At 35.7% G+C, this 27,926-nt stretch overlaps 5 protein-coding genes across 6 annotated transcripts; 2 read left to right on the top strand and 3 right to left on the bottom strand.

The window, feature by feature from the left end:
• Positions 1-3,602: 3,602 nt before the first annotated feature.
• LOC122051545 (putative pentatricopeptide repeat-containing protein At4g17915) lies at positions 3,603-8,798 on the top strand. The gene is made up of 3 exons (XM_042612730.1): positions 3,603-5,915; positions 7,554-8,160; positions 8,284-8,798. Exon 1 carries the CDS (start codon positions 3,920-3,922, stop codon positions 5,294-5,296), a length of 1,377 nt encoding a protein of 458 aa, XP_042468664.1. The 5' UTR covers positions 3,603-3,919; the 3' UTR covers positions 5,297-5,915; positions 7,554-8,160; positions 8,284-8,798.
• Positions 8,799-10,121: 1,323 nt separating this feature from the next.
• LOC122051543 (succinate dehydrogenase subunit 7, mitochondrial-like) lies at positions 10,122-13,542 on the bottom strand. 2 transcript variants are annotated; one of them, XM_042612729.1, is made up of 4 exons: positions 13,364-13,542; positions 13,169-13,249; positions 10,930-11,032; positions 10,122-10,386 (listed from the first exon to the last, which is right to left on the bottom strand). In XM_042612729.1, exons 1-4 carry the CDS (start codon positions 13,427-13,429, stop codon positions 10,331-10,333), a joined length of 306 nt encoding a protein of 101 aa, XP_042468663.1. In that variant the 5' UTR covers positions 13,430-13,542; the 3' UTR covers positions 10,122-10,330. The 2 variants fall into 2 exon arrangements, with proteins under 2 accessions (XP_042468663.1, XP_042468662.1); XM_042612728.1 differs by having other exon boundaries at positions 13,169-13,252; positions 13,364-13,533.
• Positions 13,543-15,552: 2,010 nt separating this feature from the next.
• LOC122053625 (copper transporter 5.1-like) lies at positions 15,553-16,401 on the bottom strand. Its single transcript, XM_042615640.1, has one exon. It carries the CDS (start codon positions 16,224-16,226, stop codon positions 15,798-15,800), a length of 429 nt encoding a protein of 142 aa, XP_042471574.1. The 5' UTR covers positions 16,227-16,401; the 3' UTR covers positions 15,553-15,797.
• Positions 16,402-17,613: 1,212 nt separating this feature from the next.
• LOC122051541 (20 kDa chaperonin, chloroplastic-like) lies at positions 17,614-19,813 on the top strand. The gene is made up of 5 exons (XM_042612726.1): positions 17,614-17,734; positions 18,037-18,239; positions 18,851-19,030; positions 19,103-19,258; positions 19,368-19,813. The coding sequence occupies exons 2-5, from the start codon at positions 18,060-18,062 to the stop codon at positions 19,617-19,619; spliced, it is 768 nt and encodes a 255-aa protein (XP_042468660.1). The 5' UTR covers positions 17,614-17,734; positions 18,037-18,059; the 3' UTR covers positions 19,620-19,813.
• A 10-nt stretch (positions 19,814-19,823) lies between these two features.
• Positions 19,824-20,641, bottom strand: LOC122051542 (probable calcium-binding protein CML10). Its single transcript, XM_042612727.1, has one exon. The coding sequence runs from the start codon at positions 20,532-20,534 to the stop codon at positions 19,965-19,967; it is 570 nt and encodes a 189-aa protein (XP_042468661.1). The 5' UTR covers positions 20,535-20,641; the 3' UTR covers positions 19,824-19,964.
• Positions 20,642-27,926: the final 7,285 nt, after the last annotated feature.

Genomic DNA, 27,926 nt, shown 5'->3' with positions numbered 1-27,926 from the left:
AGAAGTTAGTTCATTAGAAAATCTATTTTCCACTTTTGAACTTCACGAATCAAGATGTGTAGTCTTACGAAATAAGGAAGAAAATATATCCCACAACATAGCTCTAAAGGCCAACTAGAAAGGTGAACCAGATCTAGACTCTGAAGTATCAATCAACAAAGATGAAACAACATTATTGGTAAGAAAATTTAGTAAGTTCATTAGATCTAATAAATTTAATAAGTCACTGGCGAAAAAGCACTTTCGGAGCAAAAAGAAGGTTCGGTGCTACAATTGTCAAGAAGAAGGGTATATCAAGGATGACTACTCTGAACTAAAGAAGAAAGAGAAAGAGAAAGACAATGGCAACAGACCAACAAAATCAAAGCACAAGATCTTGAAAGTCACATGGGATGAAATGTCGTCCTCTGAGTCCAAGATCGAAGCTTACGCCGGAATACTAGCCCTAATGGCAGACCACTAGAGGGACGCCAAAAGTTCCTCAAAGATGAGCATCGACGAAGGGGGAGGATCTTTAGAAGAAAGCTACGATGAAGGAGAGCATCAGAACACGAGGTAAGTGAGATACGTACGCTATCTCCCAAGCAATCTTTTTAATTTATCAAAATGTTATCTAAGAATATAGTACAATTAAAAAGAGAGAATATTAGGTTAAAATTAAACTTAGTAAATTCATGCCCCTTAGATATGTTTAATAATTTAAAGATAGAAAACGAAAAATTGAAAATAGAAATCAAAATTGAAAAATGACCATGTATGTTCATTTTAAAAAACTAAAATTTAGAAATTATGATAGAATCAACTGATACATTAGAAATTACTAAGGATATATTAAGAAAATTCTTAAAAATTATGTACGTCCCAACTTTTTAGTAAATTTAGTAGGCAGGAACATATACTAGGTTCCAAAATCTTTTTTAGATTAAAATTCTATTTTTTTTAATTATTAGGAAAGAAATTGTCTTAATTAGATTTTTTTTAAATGTTTCGATTCTTATTTTGAGATGAAAAATTTTCCTATGCTATCTGATGATCTACAAAAAGAAAAATTTTCAAATTTATTTTACTATTGAGTTATTTTTTAAAAAATTAACAAAAATCATACTTTGAAATTTAAAATTATTTCACAAACTTAAATTTTAAAATTTTTATTTTTATGTGATAAAACATGATATTCTTTATCATTACAAATAGTTTTAAATTTTTTGACTAATGGCTGAATTATTATAAATTATTTTTAAAAAAAGATAATTGTTAATACTAAAAATTTAAGAAAATAGGAATTTTAAAAATTTTATTTTTCTATCATTTAACAATGTGTTTTACACATCCAGGAAAAATAGTAGAATTTTTTAAAGTTGAAAAAATATTTTTTAAGATTTATTTTTAAAAATTAACTTCTGTACTGAAATAATTTATTTATTTTCAAATACAAAATATTTCTTTGTGTGAATTAAACTTTTCAAGATTTTTTAAAATCGATAAATAATTTTTAACATTATTTTTCTCAAAACAGGAGATTAATTAGTAAAAATAGAATATTTTTTTTAAAAATTATTTATGAAAAATATTACCTTACTGATCATTATTATTATGTACCCCTAGAAAAGTTTTTCAAAATTTTCTAACAGTTTACTTTATTTTTTAAAATTTTTTAACTGTTAGTGTATTTTTCCTAAATTTTTTTATATGATCAAAGGGGGAGAAATCAATAAAAGTTAAGAAGGAGTTAGGATAATTCTCATAATTTTTATCCTTGTATTTTTTTGCAATTAACTTGTTTAATTCATTGTTTTACTATATTATTTCATTAGTATTTAACCCTAACTTAACTTGGGTTAATGCACATCAAAACGGAGGATATTGTAAATACCCCGTGGTAGTTTTGATGTGATCAAGTAAGTTAAGGTAGGTCTTGTATATTTGATCTTTGTATCTACGTGTGCAGGAGCTTAGGCAGACAAAAAATCGAGCCGAAGATGTAACCAGAGAGAATTATGGCACGGGAAGGGAGTCGACGGGCTCGGTGTATCCGAATGACAAGGTGTTGTGGAAGAGTACACCCGTGGACAAGAAGGACGCACGCAACGGTCTGAGGGACGAGAAGCCGAAGAGGAAAGCTGTTCGAGGAGAAGGTCGGAGTTGGATTCGTGTGATCTGAACTCCAGTTAGCCGGAGCATCACCCACACGAAGAGATCAATAAAGGATTTCATCTGTCGTATGGAAGGCGCCTTCCATGACTTAGAAGACGCCTTCAATGGGCAGTATGAAGACATCTTCCAAACTATTGAAGGCACCTTCCAGTGACCGTTAGCGAAGATAAAATTTTATCTTCGCATGGATAAAGCTTGCTATGTTGGAGGTGCCTTCCAGCCTCGGATAGAATTTTTCAGGGGCTATAAAAAGACCCCTGGAGTTAGGAAACATATAACAACTTAAACAACAAGTATTGTACACATTTTTTAGTCTTTTTTTGAGCTAACAACTTTTATAAGAGGTTTCTCCGCCTACAACAAAGAAGAATTCTAGTGGAGCTTTCTTCAATGCCTTGGATTAACAACTACCTACATTGTAACCAAGTAAATAGAATTGCCCTCTTATTTTTTTATTTAATTGTTCAATTAATTCATTATTATTATTGTGCTAGTCTAGTCTAATCTAATCAAAAGATCAAGAAAAGGGTTTATTTTTTAAGGCAATTTACCCTCTCTTGTCGACTCCGCTGCGCTACCATGACCATCAATGTCCATATGAACAATTGACCTGTAATCTTGATACATTGTCAAACATCAAAACTCAACAATAAGACTCAAACTTGAGTCAACTCAAGATTTATCAATCTGATCAACCTTGACTCAAGGAAAATTATACAAATAATAAAGAGGAGGAGTAATTATACTGTACTCTTTTTTCTCTTCACCATAATTTTTCCCACTGGATTTTCCTAGTAAGGTTTTTAATGAGACATTATCATAAATAACATCCAAAGAGACTGTTAAGAATATAAGTGGATGTCATTATGATTGAAGGCCTATCTTTTCACCATATCTTGATTAATTATCGAAACTTTTGATTTTTCATCCCACCCTTTAATGTTAAGAGATCTATCACTTCATATTCTATTCATTAATGTATTTTTTATATTTTTAGTCATATAAATAGGACGTGTACAAAATTATTGGAATTACTTGATTAAAAATTAAATAAATATCTTCTCCTTCTTTTCTCATGTTCATCTATAGCTCTCTCATTGTTATGCTCTTAGTTATAATAGGATGTTGTTAATGTTTTATAATAGGATGTTGTTAATGTGTGTTAATGTTATAATATTCATTTACATTTGTTGTAATAATTTAAGTATTATAACACCTGCACATAAAATTAACTGATTAATTTCAGCAAAATAAAAGGTGATAACTTCACCTGGACCCCTTCCACGACTGATTATTGTAATGCAGGTTGAAAGTCGTCTTTTTTACCACACAACTTATTATTATGATAGGAATTGGGCTGGTTATTGACGTAATTGGGCTTAACTGGGCTGAAACCAATTAGAGCATGAATAATATCCCTTTAGTTTTGCTAGAGTAACTCCGTAGTTTTCTTCCTCGTCTTTCCACTTCGGCGGCCGCCCAACCTCCCGCTGCGGAAGTACTGCGGCGGATTCCTCCGACGTCGCCGGCCGTTCTCGCATCAAACTCTACGTCACTGATTTGTTCGATCTGTTTCGGTAGCGATTCTATATCTGAACGTGAGCTCTCTATGTAATTTACGCCGATCTGTCTGATATTTTGCGCCACTGGCCTACTCTTCAAAATTCGATCTTGCTTAAATTTCACTTAATTTTTACGGTATTTTTGTGGATCTTTGTTGATCGGTGTGGCACTTCGATTCCGCTTCGACTGCCCTTATGAGGTAATGATCCGCGGACTTTCGACATGCTTGTTGAACGTCTGCGTTGCTTCCCTTTGTAAAGCTCGGAACTTGGAAAAGGCTGAGGCTGTCATCATTGATGGTATTAGACTAGGTTGCCTCCCTGATGTTGTCACGTATAACACTCTGATCGACACGTATTGCTGGCTGGAAGGCATTGATGAAGCGTATTCGATACTTTATAGGATGAAAGAAGCAGGAATCAAACCTGATGTCATAACTTATAATTCTTTGATCGCTGGAGCTAGTCGCCATGGCTCGCCATCACGATCCCTGCAGTTGTTTGAAGAAATGCTGCAGGTTGGACTTGTGCCGGATGTGTGGAGTTACAACACCTTAATGCATTGCTTGTTCAAATTCGGACATACAGAGGGTGCCTTTAAGATTTATGTAGAAATGAGATCAAAAAGTATCCCTCCCTCATCAACCACATACAATACCTTGATTAATGGTCTGTGCAAGTCTGGGAAAGCCGTGAGTGGTCTCAGGCTCTTTAGGTACTTGAAAAGGCATGGTTTTACTCCAGAAGTGATTACATACAATACAATTATTGATGGCCTATGCAAATCTGGTAGGTTAGCTGAAGCGAGGAAGATTCTTAAGGAGTTGGGTGAATCAGATTATGATCCAAATGTGATTACTTACACAACAGTCATGAAATGCTGCTTTAGACATGGAAAATTTGAACAGGGATTTCAGATATTTGATGGGATGATAGAGAAAGGCTATACAACAGATGTATTTGCATATTGTGCAGCAATAAGTGCATTGGTCAAAAGGGGTAATCTTGAAGATGCTAGTTTATGTGTAGAGAAGATGCTAAGAAATGGAATCAACCCAGACACAGCATGTTATAATACTATAGTTTATTTGCAGTGCAAAGAAGGTAACCTAGATTATGCATTTCAGTTGGTCAATGAGATGGAAGAAGCTGGAATTGCAAGTGATCATTATACATACTCTATATTGATAGATAGTTTGTGCAAGCTAAGGCATTTCGATGCTGCTAAAGAACAGCTAGACAACATGAAGATGAGAGGATTCAACTCAAATTTAGTGGCTTATAATTGCCTGATTGATGGGCTATGTAAGCATGGAGAAGTTGATTTAGCACTCACAGTATTTGAAAATATGGAACATAAGGATGATTTCACATATACATCAATTGTGCACGGACTAACCAGGAATAGAAGATTTCATAAAGCATCGAAACTGTTGCGGAATTGCTTAAAGGAGGGTAATAGTGTGCTCAGTTCTATTCACCGAGCTGTGATAGCTGGTCTTCGCATTGCAGGATTTAAAAAGGATGCAAGGAAATTAAGAGAATCTTTACGGATGGCTCGGCTTTCACAGTATAATTGAAGTACAACATATGAACTCTTGAAGATTAATTTTCTGGAGTAGAGATAATATTATGGCCTGGATATGATGTGCTACCATGGAAAAAGCATGCATAATATGAGCTGCTTGTGTACATTGCAGATATCTTCCAAGCTTGATTTTACTCCTTTGAACATGTAGGTCATGATCCTCTGGATTATCTTTCACGGTTTCATCTACTCAGTACAGTGGCGAGTTTCTATCAGAGGATAGACTATGTGGTGCACTGGCAATTACCTATTGCAGCACAGAGCTATACCACATACAATCACCTATTGCAGCACAGCCTCTTCTGAATTCTAGAGTTTTGGTTGAGAAGGATCTTGTGGTTGCAAGATGGATTCCAGTAGCCACTTTATCTCTCCATGCCATTGCACACTATAAATTGTGTGTGTGATGTTACAAGTAGAAGATAAATAACATTAACATTTTTGTAAGAATATCCTTCATGTGAAATTTTTCTACTCACAATATGCTTATCAACCCAGAAATTCTGAGGTTCTTTGATTGTATTCTGGAATAAACTGGTGCTTTAACCCCATTACCTGTTGGCTGTTGCAATTTATCATCTATACTATTGCATAATAGAAGGTGGCAAAATGTGAGTATCTTTGTTTGCTTCTTGTGTCATTGCGAACCTTGTTGTTGAATTTACAAATGTAATTTTGTTATATGGTTTTGCTCCTGAATAAATTTATAAGCATTCAGTAGAAGTCAGCACAATTTTTGCAATCTTTTAAGGCTTATTCTTCTGACTTATGTTGTCTGATGTTTCATTTGGGTTGCTGAAAAGGGTAGCATATTTGGATCTCATTAAAACTTCTATCAGCACCACATTAGTGCTTGAATCAAATAAACCTTCCAGATTAAGTTTTTTGGTTCTGTTTGACAAATTAGATGATCTTTCTGTAAGTGTCTTGTGGAACTAGACAAAAACTTAGACATATGTAGATTGACATCTTCAAAGTTATCCCCACTAGCAATCTATGGAATCACCATTGGACCCATATGTGCAGAGTGACATTTTGAATGTGCAAGAAGGGAATCAGTTCCTGTTTGCCTCTGGTAATTTACTAGCAAGTGTCAATAAGTGGATATTTGAAATCTGTTCTATGCTGATTAGCCACCTTTCAAGTGTATGTACCTTTAGGATATTTTTTTTTATTCCTGACAACCATCCATAGCACAGGCTCACAAACCATTTATCAAGCATATGGGGTTTCACTGAATGGGAAAATTGTATAAACTTAATCTATCAATATTTCTAAGACAACTTAAAAGGTTGCAAATTTTCCATTCAAGGTTGCAAAAACCAAAGTAAACCAAAGTCTAGATTGAATAGAAGTAAATTGAGCATTTATAGGGACTACATAATGAACATATTGAGAAGAGGGGATGCATTTATAGGGTCAAACTTATAACCTTTCCCATGTTTGGGCTCATCAATCATCTGAGCATTTAGTTTTGCCTTTAAATTTGTGTCATTTACTTGAACAAAGCTATCAAGAAAAAAGAGTGGCTCCCCTTCACAATTTCCGAAATGGGTAGACTGACTGATGTATCATGAACTTCACACACACACACATATTCTAGTGGGAATAATGATATACATATACTATGTTTTTTGTCAAATATAGGTGGTGTTGGATGATACAGATATGGCTATCAACTCTTGAAACTGTGATTAGAAATGGTCTTGCCGAATTGAACAAACATTTTCTTTTTCTCCTTTCTCCCTCCTGCTGTAGTTGTACTCTTGAATCCTGATTCTTGGCAGGACTTTAGATCTTTGCATGACATTGAACACAAATGGGAGAGGAGAAGGGGAGAAAGGAAAAGAAAAGGGTGATAAATTGTTCCCACTTAACAACTGCATGATGGTCGGATGAATTTATATAGTGAATCCAATAAGACTTGGATGAATGTTTCCTTGGTTACCAAAGCTTTGGATAAATCATTAAAGTTTGTAGCAAACTCTATCCATGGAGGAAAGAGAGAAAGAGGAACTGCTCTGTCTTATTTAGAAATGATTAGTTCTGCTGAAGCAGCAACAGGATGTTCTACAAACTTCGAATCATGCTGTTTATTCTTTACTGCTTGATTAGATGATCTCAATGAATTTTTATTGTGCTGTTTTTGCCAATGCTCTCTATTCCTCATCTCTCCTATTATCTGCTGCAATTTCCTTCATCATCTTCTCTTCTAAATCATATCTAATCCATTGTATCTTCACCTGCAGAAACAGTTCAAGGTTTGAATCATGGTACGTCCTACAAGTCATCTGATATTTTAAGGGAAATCACATTGCATGAATGCAAATTAGTGCATTCTGATAATTTCTGTTAACCAGTATGTGACCTTTGTCAACAAAAATTTTCTTCATTTGTTGATTGATATTAAAGGTGGAGGTTCGAGGTTTATAGAACAAGCACACACACATTGCAATACTCCAACTCACTAGTCTGATCTTCTGCCCTTGCATTCTCAAGCCTTACCCAAGCTTAACCTTTGCTTCTTCTCTATGGTACCTACAAATATTATCATCAGTCCATCAAATTAAGTAACAATTTTCCTATATGAACCTGCTTTGAGTCTTAGTTCTTTCCTCATCTTTGAAAGCTTCTGATTCAGCAAACCTTTTTCTTCCACAACTCACTTCATAGTGTTCAAAACACCTGGACATGCACTCTTCCTCTGAACTCCATTGTGGTATGCTTAGATCAAAATGACTGCTGAAATCAAGCTTGGGAAGTTGGCAGTTTTGGACCTTTGAATTGCCTCGCAGGGGAACTTGGTTCTATAATGTTCTGACATTTTGGTTTGCTGGAGCTATTACCATGAATCATGTAAGTTCCAACATTCAGTTGTGGTGCCCTTAGTTCTTCCTCGAAAACATTAATATTTGATCACAGATGATCATAAGTAATGGGGGATCTTCATGATATCTGATGATTTGGTGACTTGTGCAGGAGATTGATGGCAATGGCTGCTGATCAACCATCTCTCTGCCTCATCCCACTTGGAAGGGATACTATTTATTCCTCCGGCAAAGCTGAAGCTTGATTTGCCAGGAGCAGGAGGATCCAACTTCTTCTGATCACCAGAAGTAGACACTTCTACTCTCCTATCTTTCCTTTTCCTAAAATCTTCTCTTTCATATTTGTCACTTCATGAGTAAAGAGATAAAGGTGGGCAATATCTCAATATATATTACGCAGATGATGGAATAGCAAGTGAAGATGTCTTGTCTTAATGTTGTCTCTTTTTTTTTCATTTGATTTGACGACTTGAAGCATTGTAAGGCTACTTCTATCCACACTGCTTGCCAGCAAGGGAAGCTGAAAAGTTCGTAACTCTCTGAGTAAGAGTAAGATTAGTTCCTCGAATTTCTTTGATTCATCTCGTGTATTACGGTGAGAGCAGATTACTCTTTCAGTGCTACGATCATAGCTTATGCTCTTAGGCCACTTTTCTACATGACACCGAAGAATAAATTCTGTTGTGTCCAAAGGATGCTCACATATCTTTATGATATGATATTACCTATTTTGGATTTAAATTTTTATGTCTTTACTCTTGGACTCTCTCCAAAATACTTTATACTAATAAAGATATCCTACATATTTTTAAATTTATGAATTTTATCAAATCTTTTTAACGTGGGATTTTGATTGATCCCAATAATATGGGACTCACTCTGGGTCATTCCCGTGAGCATTCGATTGCTCTAACCTATTCCGAACCTTTCCGTAAGCATGTAATCATTTTCACCTACTTCGGGCCTTCTTATGAGTATCCGATCATCTTGATCTATCTCGGGTTCACTTCTAACTTCGTTCAAGGTCATTCCACATTGTATCCGGCTTGGATTAGGGTTCTGATGTTATTTGTTGTGTCTAAAGGATGTTCATATATTTCTATAATGATATAATATTATCCATTTTAGGTCTAAATCTTCATGGATTTATTTTTGGACTCTCTTCAAAAAATCTCATGTCAATGAAGATATTTTATATTTTTTTAAATTCATTGTAAAATTTTAATTGAACCCTATATATTCCTACACGTTTCATGAGCTAAAACCTACATCTCTAATCCACCTTTTGTTTCCTTTGTGAAAGAAGTCCAGTAGTTTGAGCATTGTTGTTGTGTGACGTTGCCCCGTCGTGAAAATTGATTGAACCTTGAGTGTATACACAATCTTGATCGCTGCAAAGTTTACATGCATGCATTTTTAAATGTCTTTTATAAGCTTTACAGTATCCACGTCAGTTGTTCAAAACACAGAATTTATTTTATATTTTATATAAATAAAATCTTTATATCAACTAATCTATTTATACTTTAAATTTAAATTCCATAAATAATACTTCTATACTTTTCTACATGTAGAGAATAAAATTTATTCTGTAAATATTAAATATTATTTAATTTAAAAAAGAAAAAAAATATTATATTGAATAAAATAGTTGATTTATCTTAAATTTTAAATATATTATATATAAAAAAAAAATTGATATGGCTGATCTTAGAATCATCCTTTATGCATCAGAGTTTTCGTTTAAATCGTTTTAAACATTTAATAAAAATCAACAAATATTTACGCACAAGCAAATATTTAGTCAGTCGGATTCAAAATTCGCATACTACTAAATTTTATTAAAAAAAAATATTTAAAATAATAATAATAAATTCTTAGAAAAAATATTGATATCTAGAATCCAGTATTGGAATCAAAATATGACACTACAGATTAATAAGAAAAAAAAGGTAAAAAAAAAAACTAAAATATCAAACTCTGGTCAAATTAAGATAATGCAACCACCATGCATAATATTTTGTTATCGCAGAGAAAATGAAGCTATCAGTCACAACGGTAAAAGTTCATCGCAGGAAGCAAATTTATTCTAAAGCCATAGCCAAAAAACACAAGCAAATGTCTGCAAAGATCAAATGAAGAGCATTTGAATGCAAATTGTCTTGTTGGTGTTCACAGCTCACCGCAGCTATCAGCTATCAGTGCCTTTGTTCCTTTCTCACAGTTGCCACTGCATAAAGTTCGTAGGCGCACGCTGGAAAATGAAACAAAAGATCAAAACTTGCAGTAAGGTGCTGTAATAAGAGAATCATCTCTGGTAGAATGGCTAGTCGATTTATGCAAGGAAATTGTCATTTTATCTTCTTGCAGTAAACACAACATCGAAAATTTACCTTTTTACAACAAATCCTGGCTAATAAAACACAGTATGTGTAATAATAGACGTATAGGAGAGACGATTTAGATAAAGATACTCTGGAACTGAGTGATAGGAAGCATCCATTGAGGAATAGGCATATATAGTGAGAATATTGGAAATCAAAGACATAAAGAAATTTAGCAAACACAACTCGGCAGCGGACAATTTGAATTGAGACAACAAAGACTCTTTCTTAGTTAGGAGGGAGAGGAAAACAAAAAAAACAAAGTAATTTTTTAAAAGAACTAAGGCATCACCAAGCTGAAGAATATCATTGATTGAGACAAAATTTCATACTAAAGAGGCAGTATTGCATGATAACAAAAAGCCTAGAACTCTAAAGAACAGGGATGTGTTTCATGGGGAAAATATATATACCAGCAACAACAGCTATAGTCAGAACATCTCCGATCTTTGACACCCGCTTCAAGTTATTTTTGTATGATTTGAACTTCTTTAATGCAGGATCTTCTTCCAGGAGCTGTATATTGAGGTTACTGATCACATTAAGTAAACAGAAAGAAGTACACACAAGGTTGAAATATAAATGAAAACACTTCAAGCAATCCCATGAAGAAAAAGAAAAGGATGAGCAGTGTTTTAAGGTTTCTTCTGAAGTTTCTACCAGGATGACTGAATGTCTTGCTAGTTTGTTTTCATGTTAGTCAAACACAAATTTTCTTCTTTCCGTCATCTATGTTACCTGCTGATGTGAAACAAATTGGAGAAGGTTTAAACTGTTTACATATATAGATGTGCATGCACTATTTATTATTTTATTTTTAAATTAGAATTGATCTAAATTTGTGACAAGTACCAGCCACTTTTATCTAGTTCTCACAGATTCCTCTTCTATAATGCCACAAGATGTACAAGGTTTATTCTCTATAGTGATTGACTTTAAGTTTTACATAAGCTGGAGAGGTGATGAAGAAGCATCCTCACCTGACCCATGAGAACCTTCATTAGAATACTTTAATGATGTTAAAGATATATCTGAAGTATATCCATTATGTACATCAGCGAGACATGAATCTCAAATATTTGGGAATAACTATATGGATTTTATTCCATCATGGGACTCAATGAACTCTAGATAAGACTATATCTAGATTATTTTTTAACACTACGAATTCTATTTAGAGACTATATGAATTCCATGAATACAACATAAACTCTATGATTACTGTCTCACTAGTGGTATCTAGGTTTTAGATTGCTGGTCACTTTCTACCCCTCATGCCTTCAACTCTAGTAAATTTAACTTTTTAACCAGAAAAGCAATTGCTCATTTTTTGAAAATGTCCATGCAAAGTAGATATATGTGAGGTAGGAATTGACGCCTATGATCAAAGCATATGGCAGGCTCACCACTCTAGAGGATTGCATCTAAGCTACAGGCTCCTAATAGATATATATACATGCCGTCCTTTTCATTCCTTCTATATCAGGTGTAACCAAATTTAAAGATGCGGACATTAGCTCTATAAAGACATAATAAATCAAATCAAGTGACTCAGTGCTTATACAATAAAAACATGATGACAAGAGGATAGAACCGTTTTGATGCATGAAAGTTTCCCACCATCAACTTCTTTATTTACTTTTTCACACCATTGGGATTCTAAACTACAAAACTCTTAATGGTCATCCCACATGAATAAAGTTACCTAATGTGCTTGATCCAATCAGGATACTTTTTCATCATATTTGTCCTTGTTCTGGAAATAGACTTTCAAATAGTCAAATAAATGTTTCTAAAGATGACACTTTAGGAGTCTCACCCCAGTACTTTTGTAACAAAGGAAAAAGGAAATCCTTTTCACTAGATGCTCTTGACAAGTTAGGAGACATGGCCAAACTATCCTGCAGGAGACTAGGCTGCAAACAATTGAAATAACATGACCACTTCAGCATTCCCAAACAGATATTGCAAGCATGCTCCATTCTTTTGTTTATTAGATCACTTTGTATAATTTTGTATGAAGCTAAGGTGGCAAACAATTATATCTTAAGAGTCAACAAAGTCAGGAAAATTTCATGCCTCAGGATCTTATTCCACATCTCAAACAAAGTTCTAGTGATATCAAACACCTGTTTTGGAAATTTTACATCATTAATCAAATGCTAAGATGATCCTTTGGTGATGAACACCTCGATAACTATTGGCGATGATGTCATTTGGTAATGATCGCCAAACAAGAAAAAGGCCACGCGCAAGATCTGATCAGATAAAACATTTTCATGAACCTCTATAATCAGTCTATTAGGTCTAGACCAGGTAAAAGAATGCCAAATTGGAGAGTTTGATTTATGGGCTGCCATGAATAAGTCATAGACTTGCTTGTGCCATAAAAACTAGTCAGGACTGACCGATAGAGTACGATATCGTACAACAGTAGTTTGAACCATTCCCAAGCGACTAATATTTCCTACTGACCATCTGCGACAAAGATCGGTAAGATCAAAATACTACAACCCACCACGAAACCCTACGAACGTTTGCCAAAACAAGGGGATCGGGACGCAAACATGAAAAAAAAAACCAAAGCTTTAATCGTAGATCAAGAAGACAAAAAGATCATCGAAAGCGGAAACGGATCAGGCAATTGCTCACCGCTTTCTCGCGAGCGCCGAGATCGATGTGGTATCCGCGTCGAGCGATGTGGTTGGTCGGCAACGGCGACGGCAGCGTCTCCTTCTAGAATCAAAGAGAAGATAATGACATCGTAGATAGAGTAAGTGAATAGATCATGAACAGAATCTGCCAGAGATCAAATCAAGGAGAGAGAGAGACGAGTGAGAAAGAAACCTGAGGAGCGGAGCGTACGGCCCCGAAGAGGGTCGTCGTCTGGGCGAATCTTCGAAAGGCCGCCATCAGGAAGGAACGCTAACAGGTCGTAGGTTGAGACCGTCTGTGGAGAAGGGATCGCCCGATCGTCGCGTGGAACTCACGAGTCACGAGATCGAAAATTCCATTTAACCCCTTTTCTTTTCCCTTAATTCTCTTATTAAAATTTTGGTAAATGGATCATAAAAATCCCCAACTACGACTGAAACTTTATCCCAATCCATAAGTCAGTAAAAAGTTGTTTTAGCTCCTGATCAAACGTATTTATTTGCTTTAACTCCCGGCACTAATTTACTTTATTACCCTCATTTTAATTAAAATCCATTATTTCCTTTTCAATTTTCTATCATAGATCACCATGCCATCGAATTTGAGGCAGAATCTCTTGAATCACTTTTATAATTCAGGAGACGTACCATTTATATTTGTAGTCGGATCGTGATCATGATTCGATCGTAAATGATTACGATCCCTTCCTGAGTTCATCATCCCTCACTAGTTTTTATTCGGAGCGGGCGACTGGAGGCCGCCCGAATGACACTCTTACTCAGCGCCCGATAACCTGACCACTTATCTACCATCTGAGGCCTCCGAGCGGCCTCCGGCCACTCGCTCCGAACAAAAATTATAATCTGATAGGGATGGTGAACCCAGAAAGGGATCACAACCATTTGCGACCGGATCGCGATCACGATCCGCTCGCAAATACGAGTGACACATCCCTTGCACCATAAAAAAATGGTCCAAGAAATCTGTGCTCACCGAATTTAGTCTACCTTAAAAGTCATATTATATTTTTTTTATATTAAAAATCTAAAATAAAATATAATTCCTCTTCAATTCAATACTATTTAAGAAATATACTCAATTCTAATTAAATAATATTAAATTTAAGAGAATTATACTTTATTTTAAATTTTTGTACCTTTTGTTCTCTACGATAAATCGATCGATTCTCAATCGATAAAATATACTTGATTTTAATTAAATGAGACTAAATTTAAAAGAAATTATATCTTATTTTAGATTTTCTATATCTTCAATTTCTTGATGACAAATCGATTAATTGTTGATCGATTTTCAATCAATCGGAGTAACTCATAGAAAATATATTAGATTTTAATTAAATAATAAATCTGAGTAACCCATAAAAAATATATTAGATTTTAATTAAATAGTACTAAATTTATGAATTATATCTAAATCTTTCTTTCTAAGCCAGGGGTTTAAATTTCGCTCCATTAGTTTTGAAAGTAAACGGCGTTTCCTCGAGTTCGTCTTTCTCGTTAAAAAAAAGTCATCACTGTGCTGAGATAAATACCCCTCATTATTGATCCCCTTTTCAAAAAGTATCGAGCTCCCCACCGTTACTCCAATAGACGTATCAAATAAATCCGAAGCTAAACTCTGAAATATTCGGCCGAACTCTCATCTTTCTATTTATTCTCCTGTGCGCATCACATCCATTGAGGCAAAAATTAAATAATAAAAAATGATTTTGATTTGGCTTTGTGCGTTACTCATATGATTTTGGTTCTAAAGAAGATATGTTTTGATATTACAGATTTGTTTTAGTTCATATTGGGTGATTAATTTTAGATGACCGATCCGGTCAAAAATATTTATTAACAGACGACGATCTATCTGCCAACGTTCTTCAAGTCATTTGAGAAATTGAAAAGACATTAGCCTCCGGCTTTTTTCTTAAGTTAAAATCACATTTTTTGGAAATCAAATACAGAGATCGTTGATCCTTGCTTGCATCACTATCCACTCAACAGAATTTTTAATGTTCATATTTCCTTTCCTCTTTGATTCACAAATAGCTGCAAACTTATTGTCAAGTGGTATTGATCTTGTGATCCTGATGTTATTGTTGTTTTTTTTCTAAAAAACTTTGTTCATCATGTAGAAGAAAAATATAAAATAAAAGCTGCATCCAATTGCCGCTGTTGTTGCTTTTGCGGTAGAGAAACATTAATTTAGTGATGAGAGAAGTTACGCCGGCGTCTTTGTTTTGCAAAATATGAAGTGAGCTTCTCCTTGAATAGGACAAATTTAGAGCTGGCAATACTTAGGTATCTTCCAATAACAAACAAGAAAGAAGAATAACTTGAAGCAATCATTATGAACAGACCTACTCCAACGGATTAGGATGAAGATTGAAGAATTTAAGTTCATCATCAAACAGGATGAAGATTTCTATAGCATATCAAAGACTGAACAAGATAAAGGATAATACAACAACCATGTACATGAGGTTTTACCATAAATATCGTATTCTTTTTCTTTCAGTTCATAGAAGGGCAATAGAGCGAGATGAAACGATCCGAAAAATAAGGTAGAAAAGGCTGCAATTTGAGGGGCGAAACGTACGAGGAGGATTCGGATCCGATCAAGCGCAGGCGCAGGGGTTCTCCACCACGACCATGTCCTCCTCCCCGCCGCTCCGGAAGAGGAAGTACCCGGCGGCCAGGCCGACGACGACGGCGAGGAAGACGCCGGCGTTGAAGGACATGACGGCGAGCATGAGCAAGTACCCGATCGCGGAATTGACGCCGAAGAGGACGGCGGTGGCGGCCCTGGCTACGGGAGCAGCGACGGAGAAGGGGGCGGGTTCGAGGAGAGGGGAGGCGATCGGGGAGGGCTTGGATCTGGTGGCGAGGAGCTTGAATCGGAGGCGGCGGTCCTCCATGTACTGGTAGAAGGCGGCGACGGCGAAGAGGGCAACGAGGCTGAGGAGGTAGGAGGTCCAGGAGTCGGTCCGCCACGAATCGAACAGGATCGTGGCCTTGATGCCCCAATAGAAGGTCATGTGCATCATCTTGGGAGCTGAGATTGAAGGAAGTTAGTTGGAGGAGAAGAAGAGGCGGAAGAAGAAGAGGAAGAGGTTGGATCAAAGGCGGAAGAAGAATAGGCGGAGAAGAAGAGGATCAAAGGCGGAAGACTAAATTGCACGTCCCAAATGCCTCTAATTTTAAGAACGATTTTGCCCTTGTAATTTTTAACAAGCAACCAACCAGTCCGATGCCAAATATCTTTGACAAAAATGTTTTAAAATAAATAAAAAAAATGACACTTTTTTATATTTATAATTATTAAAAATATTTACAAAACACACTTGTATCCAAATAATTTTTATCAATTTAATCAAAATTACTTAAACGGGATTGATCAAATATTTAAGTTTTAAAAAATATATATCTGATATTCGAATTTGATTTAAAATTTAAAAATATAAATAATTTTAGTTTGAGATGAATTTAAAATAAAATTCGACCTTAAATTTGATTTAAATTATTTAAACTTCGATTGAAGCTCAATCGAATTATAATTTGAATTAATTTCAATTTGAGTTTGGTTCAAATTATTGAGACTTTAATTTGAACATATTTAAATTTAAATTATTTAAAAAAATTATAATTTAATTTGAATTTGGTTAGTGAATAATCAAATAAAATATTATAAATTTAATTCGGTTAGAAAAAAATTATCCAACATATTTGAGTTGGACTAGTATTATATTAATTGTTATATATTAGAATAGTTAGTATTATGTTGAAAGTAAGGAATTATATTATAGTTATTAATTGTTATATATTATAATAGTTAGTCCTAATTGTTAGTATTGTGTTGAAAGTAAGGAATAATATTATAGTACTTATAGAACAGATGATATAAATTGTAAGAGTTAGAGGTGGTTGCTATAATAATATTATCGAAAATAAAGATATTTTTGGGATGAAATTAATATGAAGTATTTTTTTGGTATTTTTTCTTTCAATTTGCATAATTTAGAATGCCGTTTGTATTTTTTTTATTTTTTCCAAAAAAAAATGTTACATGTTAAGAAAGATAATAAAAAGATACACATTTTAATTTGTTTCATTAAAAATACTTTTTTACCGTGAAGTACAGTTTGTCTTAAAAATAAATCATTAATTTACAATACAGAAAAATCCTAATGTATAGGGAATCAAATGTCGATGAGGTTGGTCCGGGTTCAGCAACATTGAGTCGAATCACGTCCAGTCCTTTTACTACGGCCTTCCAGAACCATCCTTGCGGTACGATACCCATCAAGAAGTCATAAAGAAACATTATAGCGATCATCACGAGGCTACAGAAGTTATCGTGCTACCGTTTGATTCCACATTCCTATTTCATTAAAACAACACGAAGGGAACACCACAACGTCAAGCGGAGGATAAAATGGATCACATCACCATTCTCTGCCCGGCGTCGCGGTCTCTAGGGTTTATCCTTTGGGTGGTCTTCGAGTCGCTTCTGTTGGAAGCTCGCGGAAGGAATCTTAGATCTTTGGTTCTTCAGGTATGAACTTTTTTAATGTATTTTCATTTTTTGTCGCATTAATGGTTGAGATCGTTAGTTCGCTTCACATCACTAGAATTTAAGCTCATTTTTACAATTTTTTTTGTTTCGTGAATAATATTTTACTGAAATAATTTGTTAGCATCGTTTGTGTGGTTGATGACTCGATCCTTGTCCTTTCGAGTATGTTGATTTTACCAAATTTCATTTTTAATGCTTTTTTTCATCTCTTTTTTATTTGTTTGATTAACAGAATCACATTGTTATCTGTATCATTTTTAATGGTTGGTGGTAATCTTCAGGTTTTAGGAGTTCTTGTCCATCTATGGCTTCTTTACACTTTTCTGGACTGTCGATCGCCTCTACTGCTGCGGCGCCTATGCTTTCCATCAGTGGGCTTCGACTTGCTCCAGCGACGTTCAGTCGTCCTTTTCCAGTTGGATCCCTTAACAGAAGGGGCTCTGGCGGTTTTGTTGTGAAAGCTGCGACGATTATTGCTCCAAAGGTTGCTCTTTTAGGTTTTGCAGTTCCGGTTTTAAATTGGCTCATTTGTTCAAAATCTGTTTTTCATATTCTTAAAAGTGTCAAAGTTTGTCTCTTCAAGTTATTTCTTTAAAAACTTAGAAAATTGTCCTATGCTACACTGATTTGGACTAGAAGTTCATCTGTTGCAGGGGCTTATAATCTTCCTAATATCATGGATTTAGTAGGATTTGGCATTTTTTTTAGTGTTCGTTCATAGCAAACTCTGCTCGGAGAGGGAGGTTATCATGCAAGTGCCATGATTATGATCTCTGCTCAATGTATGGTTATCATGCAGGTCTCCTGGTTCCCTGCCTTCATATCTACCATTTAGAAAATCTATAATAAGTTGGCTTCTTAAAGCCCATGCCAATCTTGTTTTGTTTTACATTGAACAAGCAGATTGGTATTATTTTTTTCTTCTCATTGTGCAACTATTTGTTTCTTGGCGTCAATCTTAGAGATCTTCGTTTTAAACTGAGGTTCCATCGAACCATTTCATCATTGCTCTATATGAAATGTAATGTGATACATTTGAAAATTGTTTGGTTTTTCTGATGAATCTAATACTGAAAGTTTCGTTCTGTTCTCCAGTACACTTCTGTCAAACCTCTGGGTGATAGAGTGCTAATTAAGATCAAGACTTCTGAGGAGGTGACTGCTGGCGGCATATTACTACCCTCAACAGCTCAATCAAAACCTCAGTCCGGCGAAGTGGTTGCCGTCGGAGAAGGAAGGACTGTAGGCAACAACAAGTTAGCAGTTGTTATTCAGGTGCTTGTACTGATTCAATTCAAAGCCGATTTAAATTTCTCGACCTTAATGAGATTATTCTACTTGGTGCAGCCTGGATCACAAGTTATATACTCGAAGTACGCAGGCACAGAACTGGAACTGAATGGAGCCAGTCACATTATCCTGAAGGAGGATGACATTGTTGGCATTCTGGAAGCTGAGGATGTCAAGGATTTAAAGCCTCTCAATGACAGGATTCTAATCAAGGTTGAATCGCAGGGTCGAACTTAAAAACGTTCAAATGTTTTGGTTGCCTCTCTGCTAAAACTACTCTTGCTAGATTAATTCGTACATGAAACTTCCTTGTCTGCCTCAGGTTGCGGAAGCTGAGGAGAAGACTGCCGGCGGTCTGCTCTTGACAGAGGCAAGCAAAGAGAAGCCTTCCATTGGAACGGTTGTTGCAGTGGGTTCAGGTGCCCTCGACGAGGAAGGGAACCGGAAGCCATTGACGGTGGAGAGCGGGAGCACGGTGCTGTACTCCAAGTACGCCGGTAACGAGTTCAAGGGCGCTGATGGCTCCGGCTACGTTGTTCTCAAAGCGTCCGACGTCTTGGCGATCCTCTCCTGAATCGTTGCGATTGCATCTGGACAAAATGCTTCAAGAATTTTGTAATGACAATAATTCTTACCGAAATTCGCTTTGGATGCTCTTGTTCTTATGTAGCTGGGAAAATCAGAGAAAGTGATAATGTGCGACTATCTTTATTAATTCTTCTTTCGATACAATGAAAAAAAAAGGATCGAAGCTGATTAGATTATTCATTAATGGAGTAGCAAATATCTACAGTTTGTTTTTTCTATCATATGTTGTTTGATAAAATGCTTCAACATATAATATAATATAACGGGGGGATAGGGCATCAGAACGAATACTTGAGAAAATGGAAAAGAGGGATTGATGAGGGAATTCCGTCTATTCGGCGGTGGCATTGGCGGCGGCGAGAGCAGCGCAGGCACGGGAGAAACCCGCCCCGTAAGTCATCATGGCCTTGAACTCCTCGAAGCTAACGAGGCCGTCGCCGTCGCGATCGACCCCTTGGATCATGCGGCGGCACTGGGCGACGGAGGCGCCCTCCCCGATACCGATGAGGACCTGGGAGAGCTCGTCCGCGGAGATGACGCCGTTTCGGTCGAGGTCGAATACGGCGAAGGCGAGGCGCAGGTCCTCGTCGATCGACGCCGGCGGCGCGTTGATCTCCACGAACTCCTCCAGGGAGATGAACCCGTCCCCGTCGGAGTCGGCCTCGACCATCATCCGGCGGAGCTCCTCCTCGGAGGGCGGGTGGCCGAGGTTCGAGAGCACCGCGGCGAGCTCCTCGGACGAGATCTTGCCGTCGCCGTTGGAGTCGAATTTGTTGAAGACGCGCTCGAGGTCACCGGAAGCGGAGGAGGAGGAGGAAGAGGAAGGAGTGGAGGGGGATGGCGGCGAGGAGTGCTGAGATTTGGGTCGGCGAAGGCGGAAGAGAGATCGGATCTTTCCCATTGCGACGGAGCGAGTCGCAGGCAGAGAGAGCGGAGCGAAGGAGAAAGGGCTTCAGTTTTCCTTCAAAATAAATAGAAAAATGGACGGATGAGCCAAAAAGTTGGCAACGAAATAGGGGAAGGTCGTGGCTACAAATAGAGTGGTTATATTAACGTTTAAATAACGAGGAGCCCTCAGTAAGCGGACCTTAATTTAATTTTAAATGAAATTAACAGGGATATAATTGCTTTGAATTATCTGTAATTATTGACACGTAAATAGTTCGAATGTATTTTAAAATGGCATGGAATTAAATTAGTACACTAGTATGCGTATTATATCTATAGGGATACTCTATAAGTTTTAAGGTTGATAGACTTTTCGAAATATATATATACAGTACGCGACTGAACGCCGTACAGTACATGACTGTGCACGTGTAGTATTATATTTACGTTTTTTTCGATTTTTTTTAATTTTAAATTTAAAAATTAATTAAAATATTTTTTTTTAGATTTTATTTTTAGAGTTGAGGCTTTCCAACTAAATTATAATATTTAAGTTATTTTTTTTTTTAAAAAGATTTTACCTCTAGGTTCAGATTTTTCAATTAGGTTATAGTGTTTAATTTAAAAAAAAAATAAAAAAAAATAAATTTAAGTATTTATGGAGTATTGTAATGTATTTAGGGGATATATTAATATATTTAAGATTTATATAAGCAAATGTTATATATCTTACTATCTTACTATTTTATTAAAAATCTCCCCCTTTTACTAACTAACTTTCGTGAAGCCTAAAATATATTTACGTTAATGTCCTTTTTTCTATTTACACTAAAAATAATTCCAAAGTTTATTAGTAATTCCGCAAGAGAAACAATCGATATAGAGTTCAAGACTCAGCTACAACGTATTATTATGAATTTTCCTCATCATTAATTTTCTCTGGTTATTTATATAAAAAAAATATAGTTCTCTTTAGTCTCATATCTTAGAATTGACAACACTATAATCAAAGAAACTTCTATAAATATTTTAGGCCGACGATATTAAAAAATATACTTTTCTTAGTTTTTTTTACTAAGACAAGTATAATATTAAATTAAAATATTTTTTTTCATAAGAAAGCCCGTTACAGTAGTTTGTTGCTGGGATTCTCTAGCGTCACTATTGCATGGGTGACACTAGAAAATCTAAACAATTCGGATTTTCAATGCAACGCGTGTGCACGATCACACTAGTATATATATATATATATATATATATATATAATTTTTAAGTATAAGAAGAGTATGAGATATAGGAATAAGGGTGAAAGCAAGGCGAATGGGAGGCAGCGACATGGTCACCTCTCCTCAACATAAACACATATATTTTGCCCTCTTGATATGAAATTCCTAATTCCGTTCCTGTACATATATACAGTTTGGTTCCGCTGCGGAATAAAAATTGTAGAACGGAAAATAGAGTTAGATCAGGAATACATTCCTCAAGTTTCAAACGATCGAAAGCCACAAATTGGAATAGAATTCTCATCACTAGAGAATGCATATTCATTCTACAACCAATATGCACGAGAAGCTGAATTTAGTTCAAGGATGCACACGAGCAAGAAAAATAAGATAACAAAAGTAACGTGGAAACAAATTGTATACTTTAATGAAGGGCATATAGATCTAATGCGGTGGAATAAACATGAAAAAATTGATCAACTGATAAGGGAAAAAACATGTGACTTAGTTAGAACGGGTTGTAAGTCAAATATTACATTTGTCAAGAAACAAAATGAACCTAATTGGGGTGTCCATAACTTTATAGAAACCCATAATCATCCACTCGCAACTCCATCAAAGGTGCATTTGCTACACTCACATCGTAATATTTCTGCAGCAAAGAAAACTTTAACTCAACGATTTTCATAAGCCAATGTGCCAACTTGTCAACAAATACGATTATTAGAGATAGAGTATGGAGCTAGGGTCTGAGGGGGAAGGTTATACAAAAAGAGATATTAAAACTTTGAAAGAAATCTAAGGGATGAAGAAAAGGGTATTGATGCTGAAACACTGATTGAGTTTTTTACATCTGAGCAAGAGAAGAATTCATTTTTTATTACGAGATTGATTCTGATAATAGATTTAGTAGGTGCTTTTGGGTTGATCATGTATCAAGAAGGGCATACAGTGTATTTGGTGATGCAGTTGTATTTGATACAACTATAACACCAACACATATGATTTGATTTTGACACCATTTGTAGGAGTTAATCATCATCATCAAATAATTTTTTTTGGTTACGGATTTCTTAGTGATGAGAAAATTGAATCATTTGTTTGGTTGCTTACAAAGTTCTTAAAAGTCATGCTTAAAGGTGCACCAAACATTATCATCACTGACCAGGATCCTGTTATGACAAAAACTACTATTACACAGGTTTTTCCCAAATAGTGCATCGATATTGTTTGTGGCACATATTGAATAAATTTTCAGATAAATTAGGCCATTTGACTTTCCAAAATCACTATCAAAACATAAAGAATGTCATTGCAAATTTTACAACACCTGATGATTTTGAATAGTCATGGGAAAAAGCTATCAAGTGTGCTAACTTAGAGAATAATGATTGGTTGTCTTTGATGTATGAATTGCAACATAGATGGGTGTCAATATATTTTAGCCATGTATTTTGTGCTGGAATGTCAAGTAGTCAAAGATCTGAAGGCTCACATGTATTTTTCAAGAGATATGTCTCAAATAAAAACTCATTAATAGATTTTATCACCCATTTTAATAGAGCACTAAGACATCAAAGACACAATGAGTTGGTTGCAGACCATATTGATATAAATGAGCATCCTAAGATTAATACAAACTGGTCAATGGAAACTCAAATGGTTAAGATGTACACAAAAAAGCAATGATTGGAATTTCAAAGTGAAATGTGTGAGAGTCATGATTATTACTTGCAACATGCATTTATAGGTGTTGACTTAGTGATTTACTATGTGATGAAATTTCAAAGTTTTTCTTCCTCCAAACCAAGGGTGCTCACGCATGATAAACAAAGGAACTACATATTGTGTAGCTGCACAAAATTTGAGTTTGAGGGCATTCCATGCAGACATATGTTAGCTTTTTTTTCGTATCAACCAAGTGTTTCATTTGCTTGATACATATATACTTAAACGATGGACAAGAGATGCAAAAGTTGGAGCAATATATTGTTTGGGTGAGCAAAATTTCATCAATGATCCATATCCAAAAAGGTTGTTGATGTCGAGACACTCAAGGTTATCCTATAAAGCTTTAGTATTAATTGATGATGTATTTTTGACTAATGAGGGGACAACCTTTTTGGATGAATAATTTGATTGTATCTACAACATAATTCAAGAGATGAACTGTAACACCTGAAATTCATTCACTATTCATAACTAAAATAAATTAAAGTATTGAATAAGTTAAAATAATTAATGACATAGATAAGGAAGGGATTAATAGTTCGTTTAAGGTAGGCTAGTAAAAAAAAAAATTAAATTGAATACACCCACATCATGGCAAATTAATTTCATGAATAGAATTTAATTAATATATACATGTACAATCGATTTAATTATACATGACATGGTTAAGGAGGTGTATGGTTTAGAATTAGTATACATATGATAATAAAATATTTAATTCGTGAATGTACATTTTGAGTCATAAATATATTTAATAAATATGGTAATGAATTATTTGATTCATGAGATAAATAAAAAGTAGATTTAATTCATGGATGAGTATTTTGAGCCATAAATAGATTTAATAAATATGGTAATGGATTATTTGATTTGAAAATAAATGATTTAGTGGTTGGACCAAGTTATAGGTAACAATTATAAAAGAAAGAACCCTGATAGAGGAAGAGGATGAGATAGGAAGAGATAGCCGTTGTCGGGAGAGAAGAGCTGCCGGGTGTCGTGGAGTTTAGTCGCAAAAGAAAAAAGAGTACGTTCTTACCACGTTAATTCAACAATTAATCTATTAAAATAGGTTGTTCAAAAGAGAGTTCTAGATTGATTGATTGCTGGAAGGAGATATAGGTTAGGGTGTTTTGATATTAGTTTGAAAAGAAAAGTTATGCTTTGTTTCTTCTCCGTTGTTGATCGTTTTTTTTATGATCCAAACAGATTACGAATTATACCGAATCCATGTAGTATGTGTATGTATTATTTTTCCTCCATGTTATTTATGCCTTAGTTAGAGCACGTTCAATACCTCTTTATTTATTTTTCTTGATTCCTTAATCAAATCATATGTTGTGTGAATAACATGATTATGTTCGAAAACCATTCGATGCGTCGATTTTCTTTGTCGTCGGGTGGGTTTCCCGAAGTTCGGCCTTTTAAAAGCATTACAAATCGTATGTTGTTTCTTAATTTATTTCCATCTTCTTTCTTTCCTTAATCTGTTTTCTTTTTGTTTTGATGTTGTACACGCAAATTCTATTGATTTGATAAAGCCGGTACGTTAATATTTTGATACATGCAATGCCTTTACTAATTCCTAATTATATTTTGTTTGGGACTCAAGAATTTAGAACCCAATTATCTTAAAAAAAACAGATGTGATTTTCTGTATCTTTTGCCTTCATTAACGTACAAGTCAATGTTAACTCAAAAGATATACTATTATTATTGGTTTAAATTTCTTCTTGGTAATTAGTCTTCTTTTGCCTATATTTAGTATTAAGATCGTGTGCTCTGCACGGTACGAATCTAGTGCTAGATGACAAGTATTTTGTAAATTCAGAAATTGTTCTATAGAAAATTTAACTTAAACTCAGATTTGCACAATTTAAAATATTTTATAAATTCTAGCGCATAATCGACAACTATGTTTTAATGACCATGAATGCTATGGATGTATACATGTATGTACGAGGTTAAGTATATGTTTTCCCCTCTTATGAGGAATGTGATTTGACTGTGACCAACCTATGTTATATATGGGTTAAGTTATGAACTAGGGATCTACGCCCGAGGAGCTTACCAAATTATGTATGGGTTGAGTTATGAATCGGGGACCGACGCTCGATGAGCTTACCAAATTATGTATGGGTTGAGTTATGAACCGGGGACCTACGCTTGGAGAGCTCACCAAGAATCATGTATGGGTAGGAGTTTTCGTTCCGAGGTTCGGATCCCTACCAACCTAACGCTAGGGTAAATGTTTGATCAAACAGTTATATTACGAGACCACTTTCATTGAACTGAACTGTTACATTTATGACATGAAAGCATTTAAGAAAATTTTCTTATTAGAATATTTTCCCTTATGTTTATGACATGCAAGCTTTCGACCTACATCTTTTTCCTTGTCTAACCTAAATTAGTGGATTTAATTATTGATTATTATGGTTTGAGCGTGGAATATTTTTATGAAATTTTTAGAATAGTTGAAGTAGCAAAAATAAATGAAAACATAAAACAGCTTAAGCGGGAATCGAACCCGAGACCTAGCGAACTCTACGCCTTATAGATGACTTTAGTAACCAGGTGACCCAGCAGGGGTGTGCTAAAAGGAAAGGAGAGCAATTATATTTAAGGTTTAGTTGGGGTGTAATTATCACTTAATATAAATAGAAAAATTAAGAGAGGAGTTATTATTTTTTTACGACAACTCTCCTCTTCCTAAAACCCTCACACGCCTCCCTCTCCTTCTCACACTCCCGGCGCCCAAGACCAAGGAACCTAGGGTTCTATCCCTAGGATCCTAGGAGCATATTCCAGCGACGACTCCGGCACAAGGACGCTCCCCTCCGCGAGAAGGAAGCATAGACGCAAGGAGATCGTCGAAACGATCATCTTCTCCGGAAATCTAGCGATCGGATTGTAAGAAAATCTAGCGCAGGAGGTAAGTAACCCCTCACCTGCAGTATAAGTAGCTAAACGTATGGTTTTTATACCTTAGTTCACTTTTATGTTCTTAGTCTAGTCATATGCAGAATTAGAGTACACCAAGTGCTCGATAAAATGCCTAGAATAGTTAAACGCTGCAGCAAGCGTTTTAAGAGCTCAGTTAAATGCCAGATGCATTTTTATTAGCATATATAGCCTTGCTTCAGTGGTATGGGACTACGGTCCAATGGGTGGGCTCCCATAGTCGCCTCTAGGTTCAGATAACCTAGCTCTAGGTTCAGATAACCTAGTAAAAAGCAAGATAGGATAAACTAGCTATAAACAGTATTTTACTTTATCAGTGGCACTGTACTGGACTTCAGTTGTCCTTGGGTTGGGCTCCCACAGTCGTCCCTAGGTTTAGATAACCTAGTAACCCTACTAGAATTGGGATTTGCAACCCCGAGTCTAGTTAGGGATGCGCGCATAGTAAGTACAGTTGCCGGACCCATCAGTAGCATGTTTAGTATTTCTATCTATGTACGAAAATAATTTTCAAACTTCACAAAATAGATACGTGAATTCAGCTTAGCGTCAGTGTAGTTTCCTATTGATATAGTGGATAGCTCTATGTTAGTTCTTGATTGCCATGATTTACATGCTCATATGCCATGTTTTAGCATTTCTAGTATGATTCTCAGCTTGCATATCAGCATAGCATCTTTTTTAAAAGCATGATTTCTGTAAATGCATGTTTTGTGAGGTAGATGGTTTCTTACTAAGCTCCCAAGCTTACAGATGCATTTTTCCTTATACTGCAGATAAAGGTAAAGGAAAGATGGAATAGAGGAGGCTGGAGGCAATGCAATGAAGGTGTGTGTGTGCGATGGAACTTGGAATAAAGACTCTTGGGGAATCGCCGATCTAAAGACTTTGAATTTCAGCTCTTAGTTACTTTTCTGCACTTTAGGACACTAAGTATCATAATTTGGGAACTATGTACTTTGCCATGCTTAGACTGCCATTTGTCTTGATATTAGGTAGCAAAATATGAGTAATAGCATGTCTAGTAGTGTTGCTTTATGGTTTACTGATTTCTGAAGGTTTTCAATGAGTTCGGGTGGGTTTTTGCAAAAAATCAGAACCCCAATCGATCAGTCGATCGATTGAGGCACCCTTGATCGATCAGCCGATCGATTGGGAGAAACTCCCCGTGCACAGAATGCCATGGGATCGATCAGCTGATCGATTGAGGAATCCTCGATCGATCAACCGATCGATTGAAACGCGATCTATCGCGTGCCGAGAGCTGATGAGTCGATCCGCTGATCGATCGACCATGGATCGATCAGCCGATCAATCGGGAATTTAATTCCCGCGAATAGAGAGCCTCTGAATCGATCATCGGATCGATTGGCCAGGCTGGATCGATCCAGATCTGACCTCATACACAATAGCGAGCTGAATCGATCAATGGATCAATCAGACAACTCCAATCGATCAGCCGATCGATTGGGATGTCTGAATTC

The sequence above is a fragment of the Zingiber officinale genome, chromosome 3A (assembly GCF_018446385.1).
Source record: "Zingiber officinale cultivar Zhangliang chromosome 3A, Zo_v1.1, whole genome shotgun sequence".
Lineage (NCBI taxonomy): Eukaryota > Viridiplantae > Streptophyta > Magnoliopsida > Zingiberales > Zingiberaceae > Zingiber > Zingiber officinale.
Note: the sequence above shows the minus strand (reverse complement) of the source record. Positions and strands in the feature narration are given on the sequence as shown.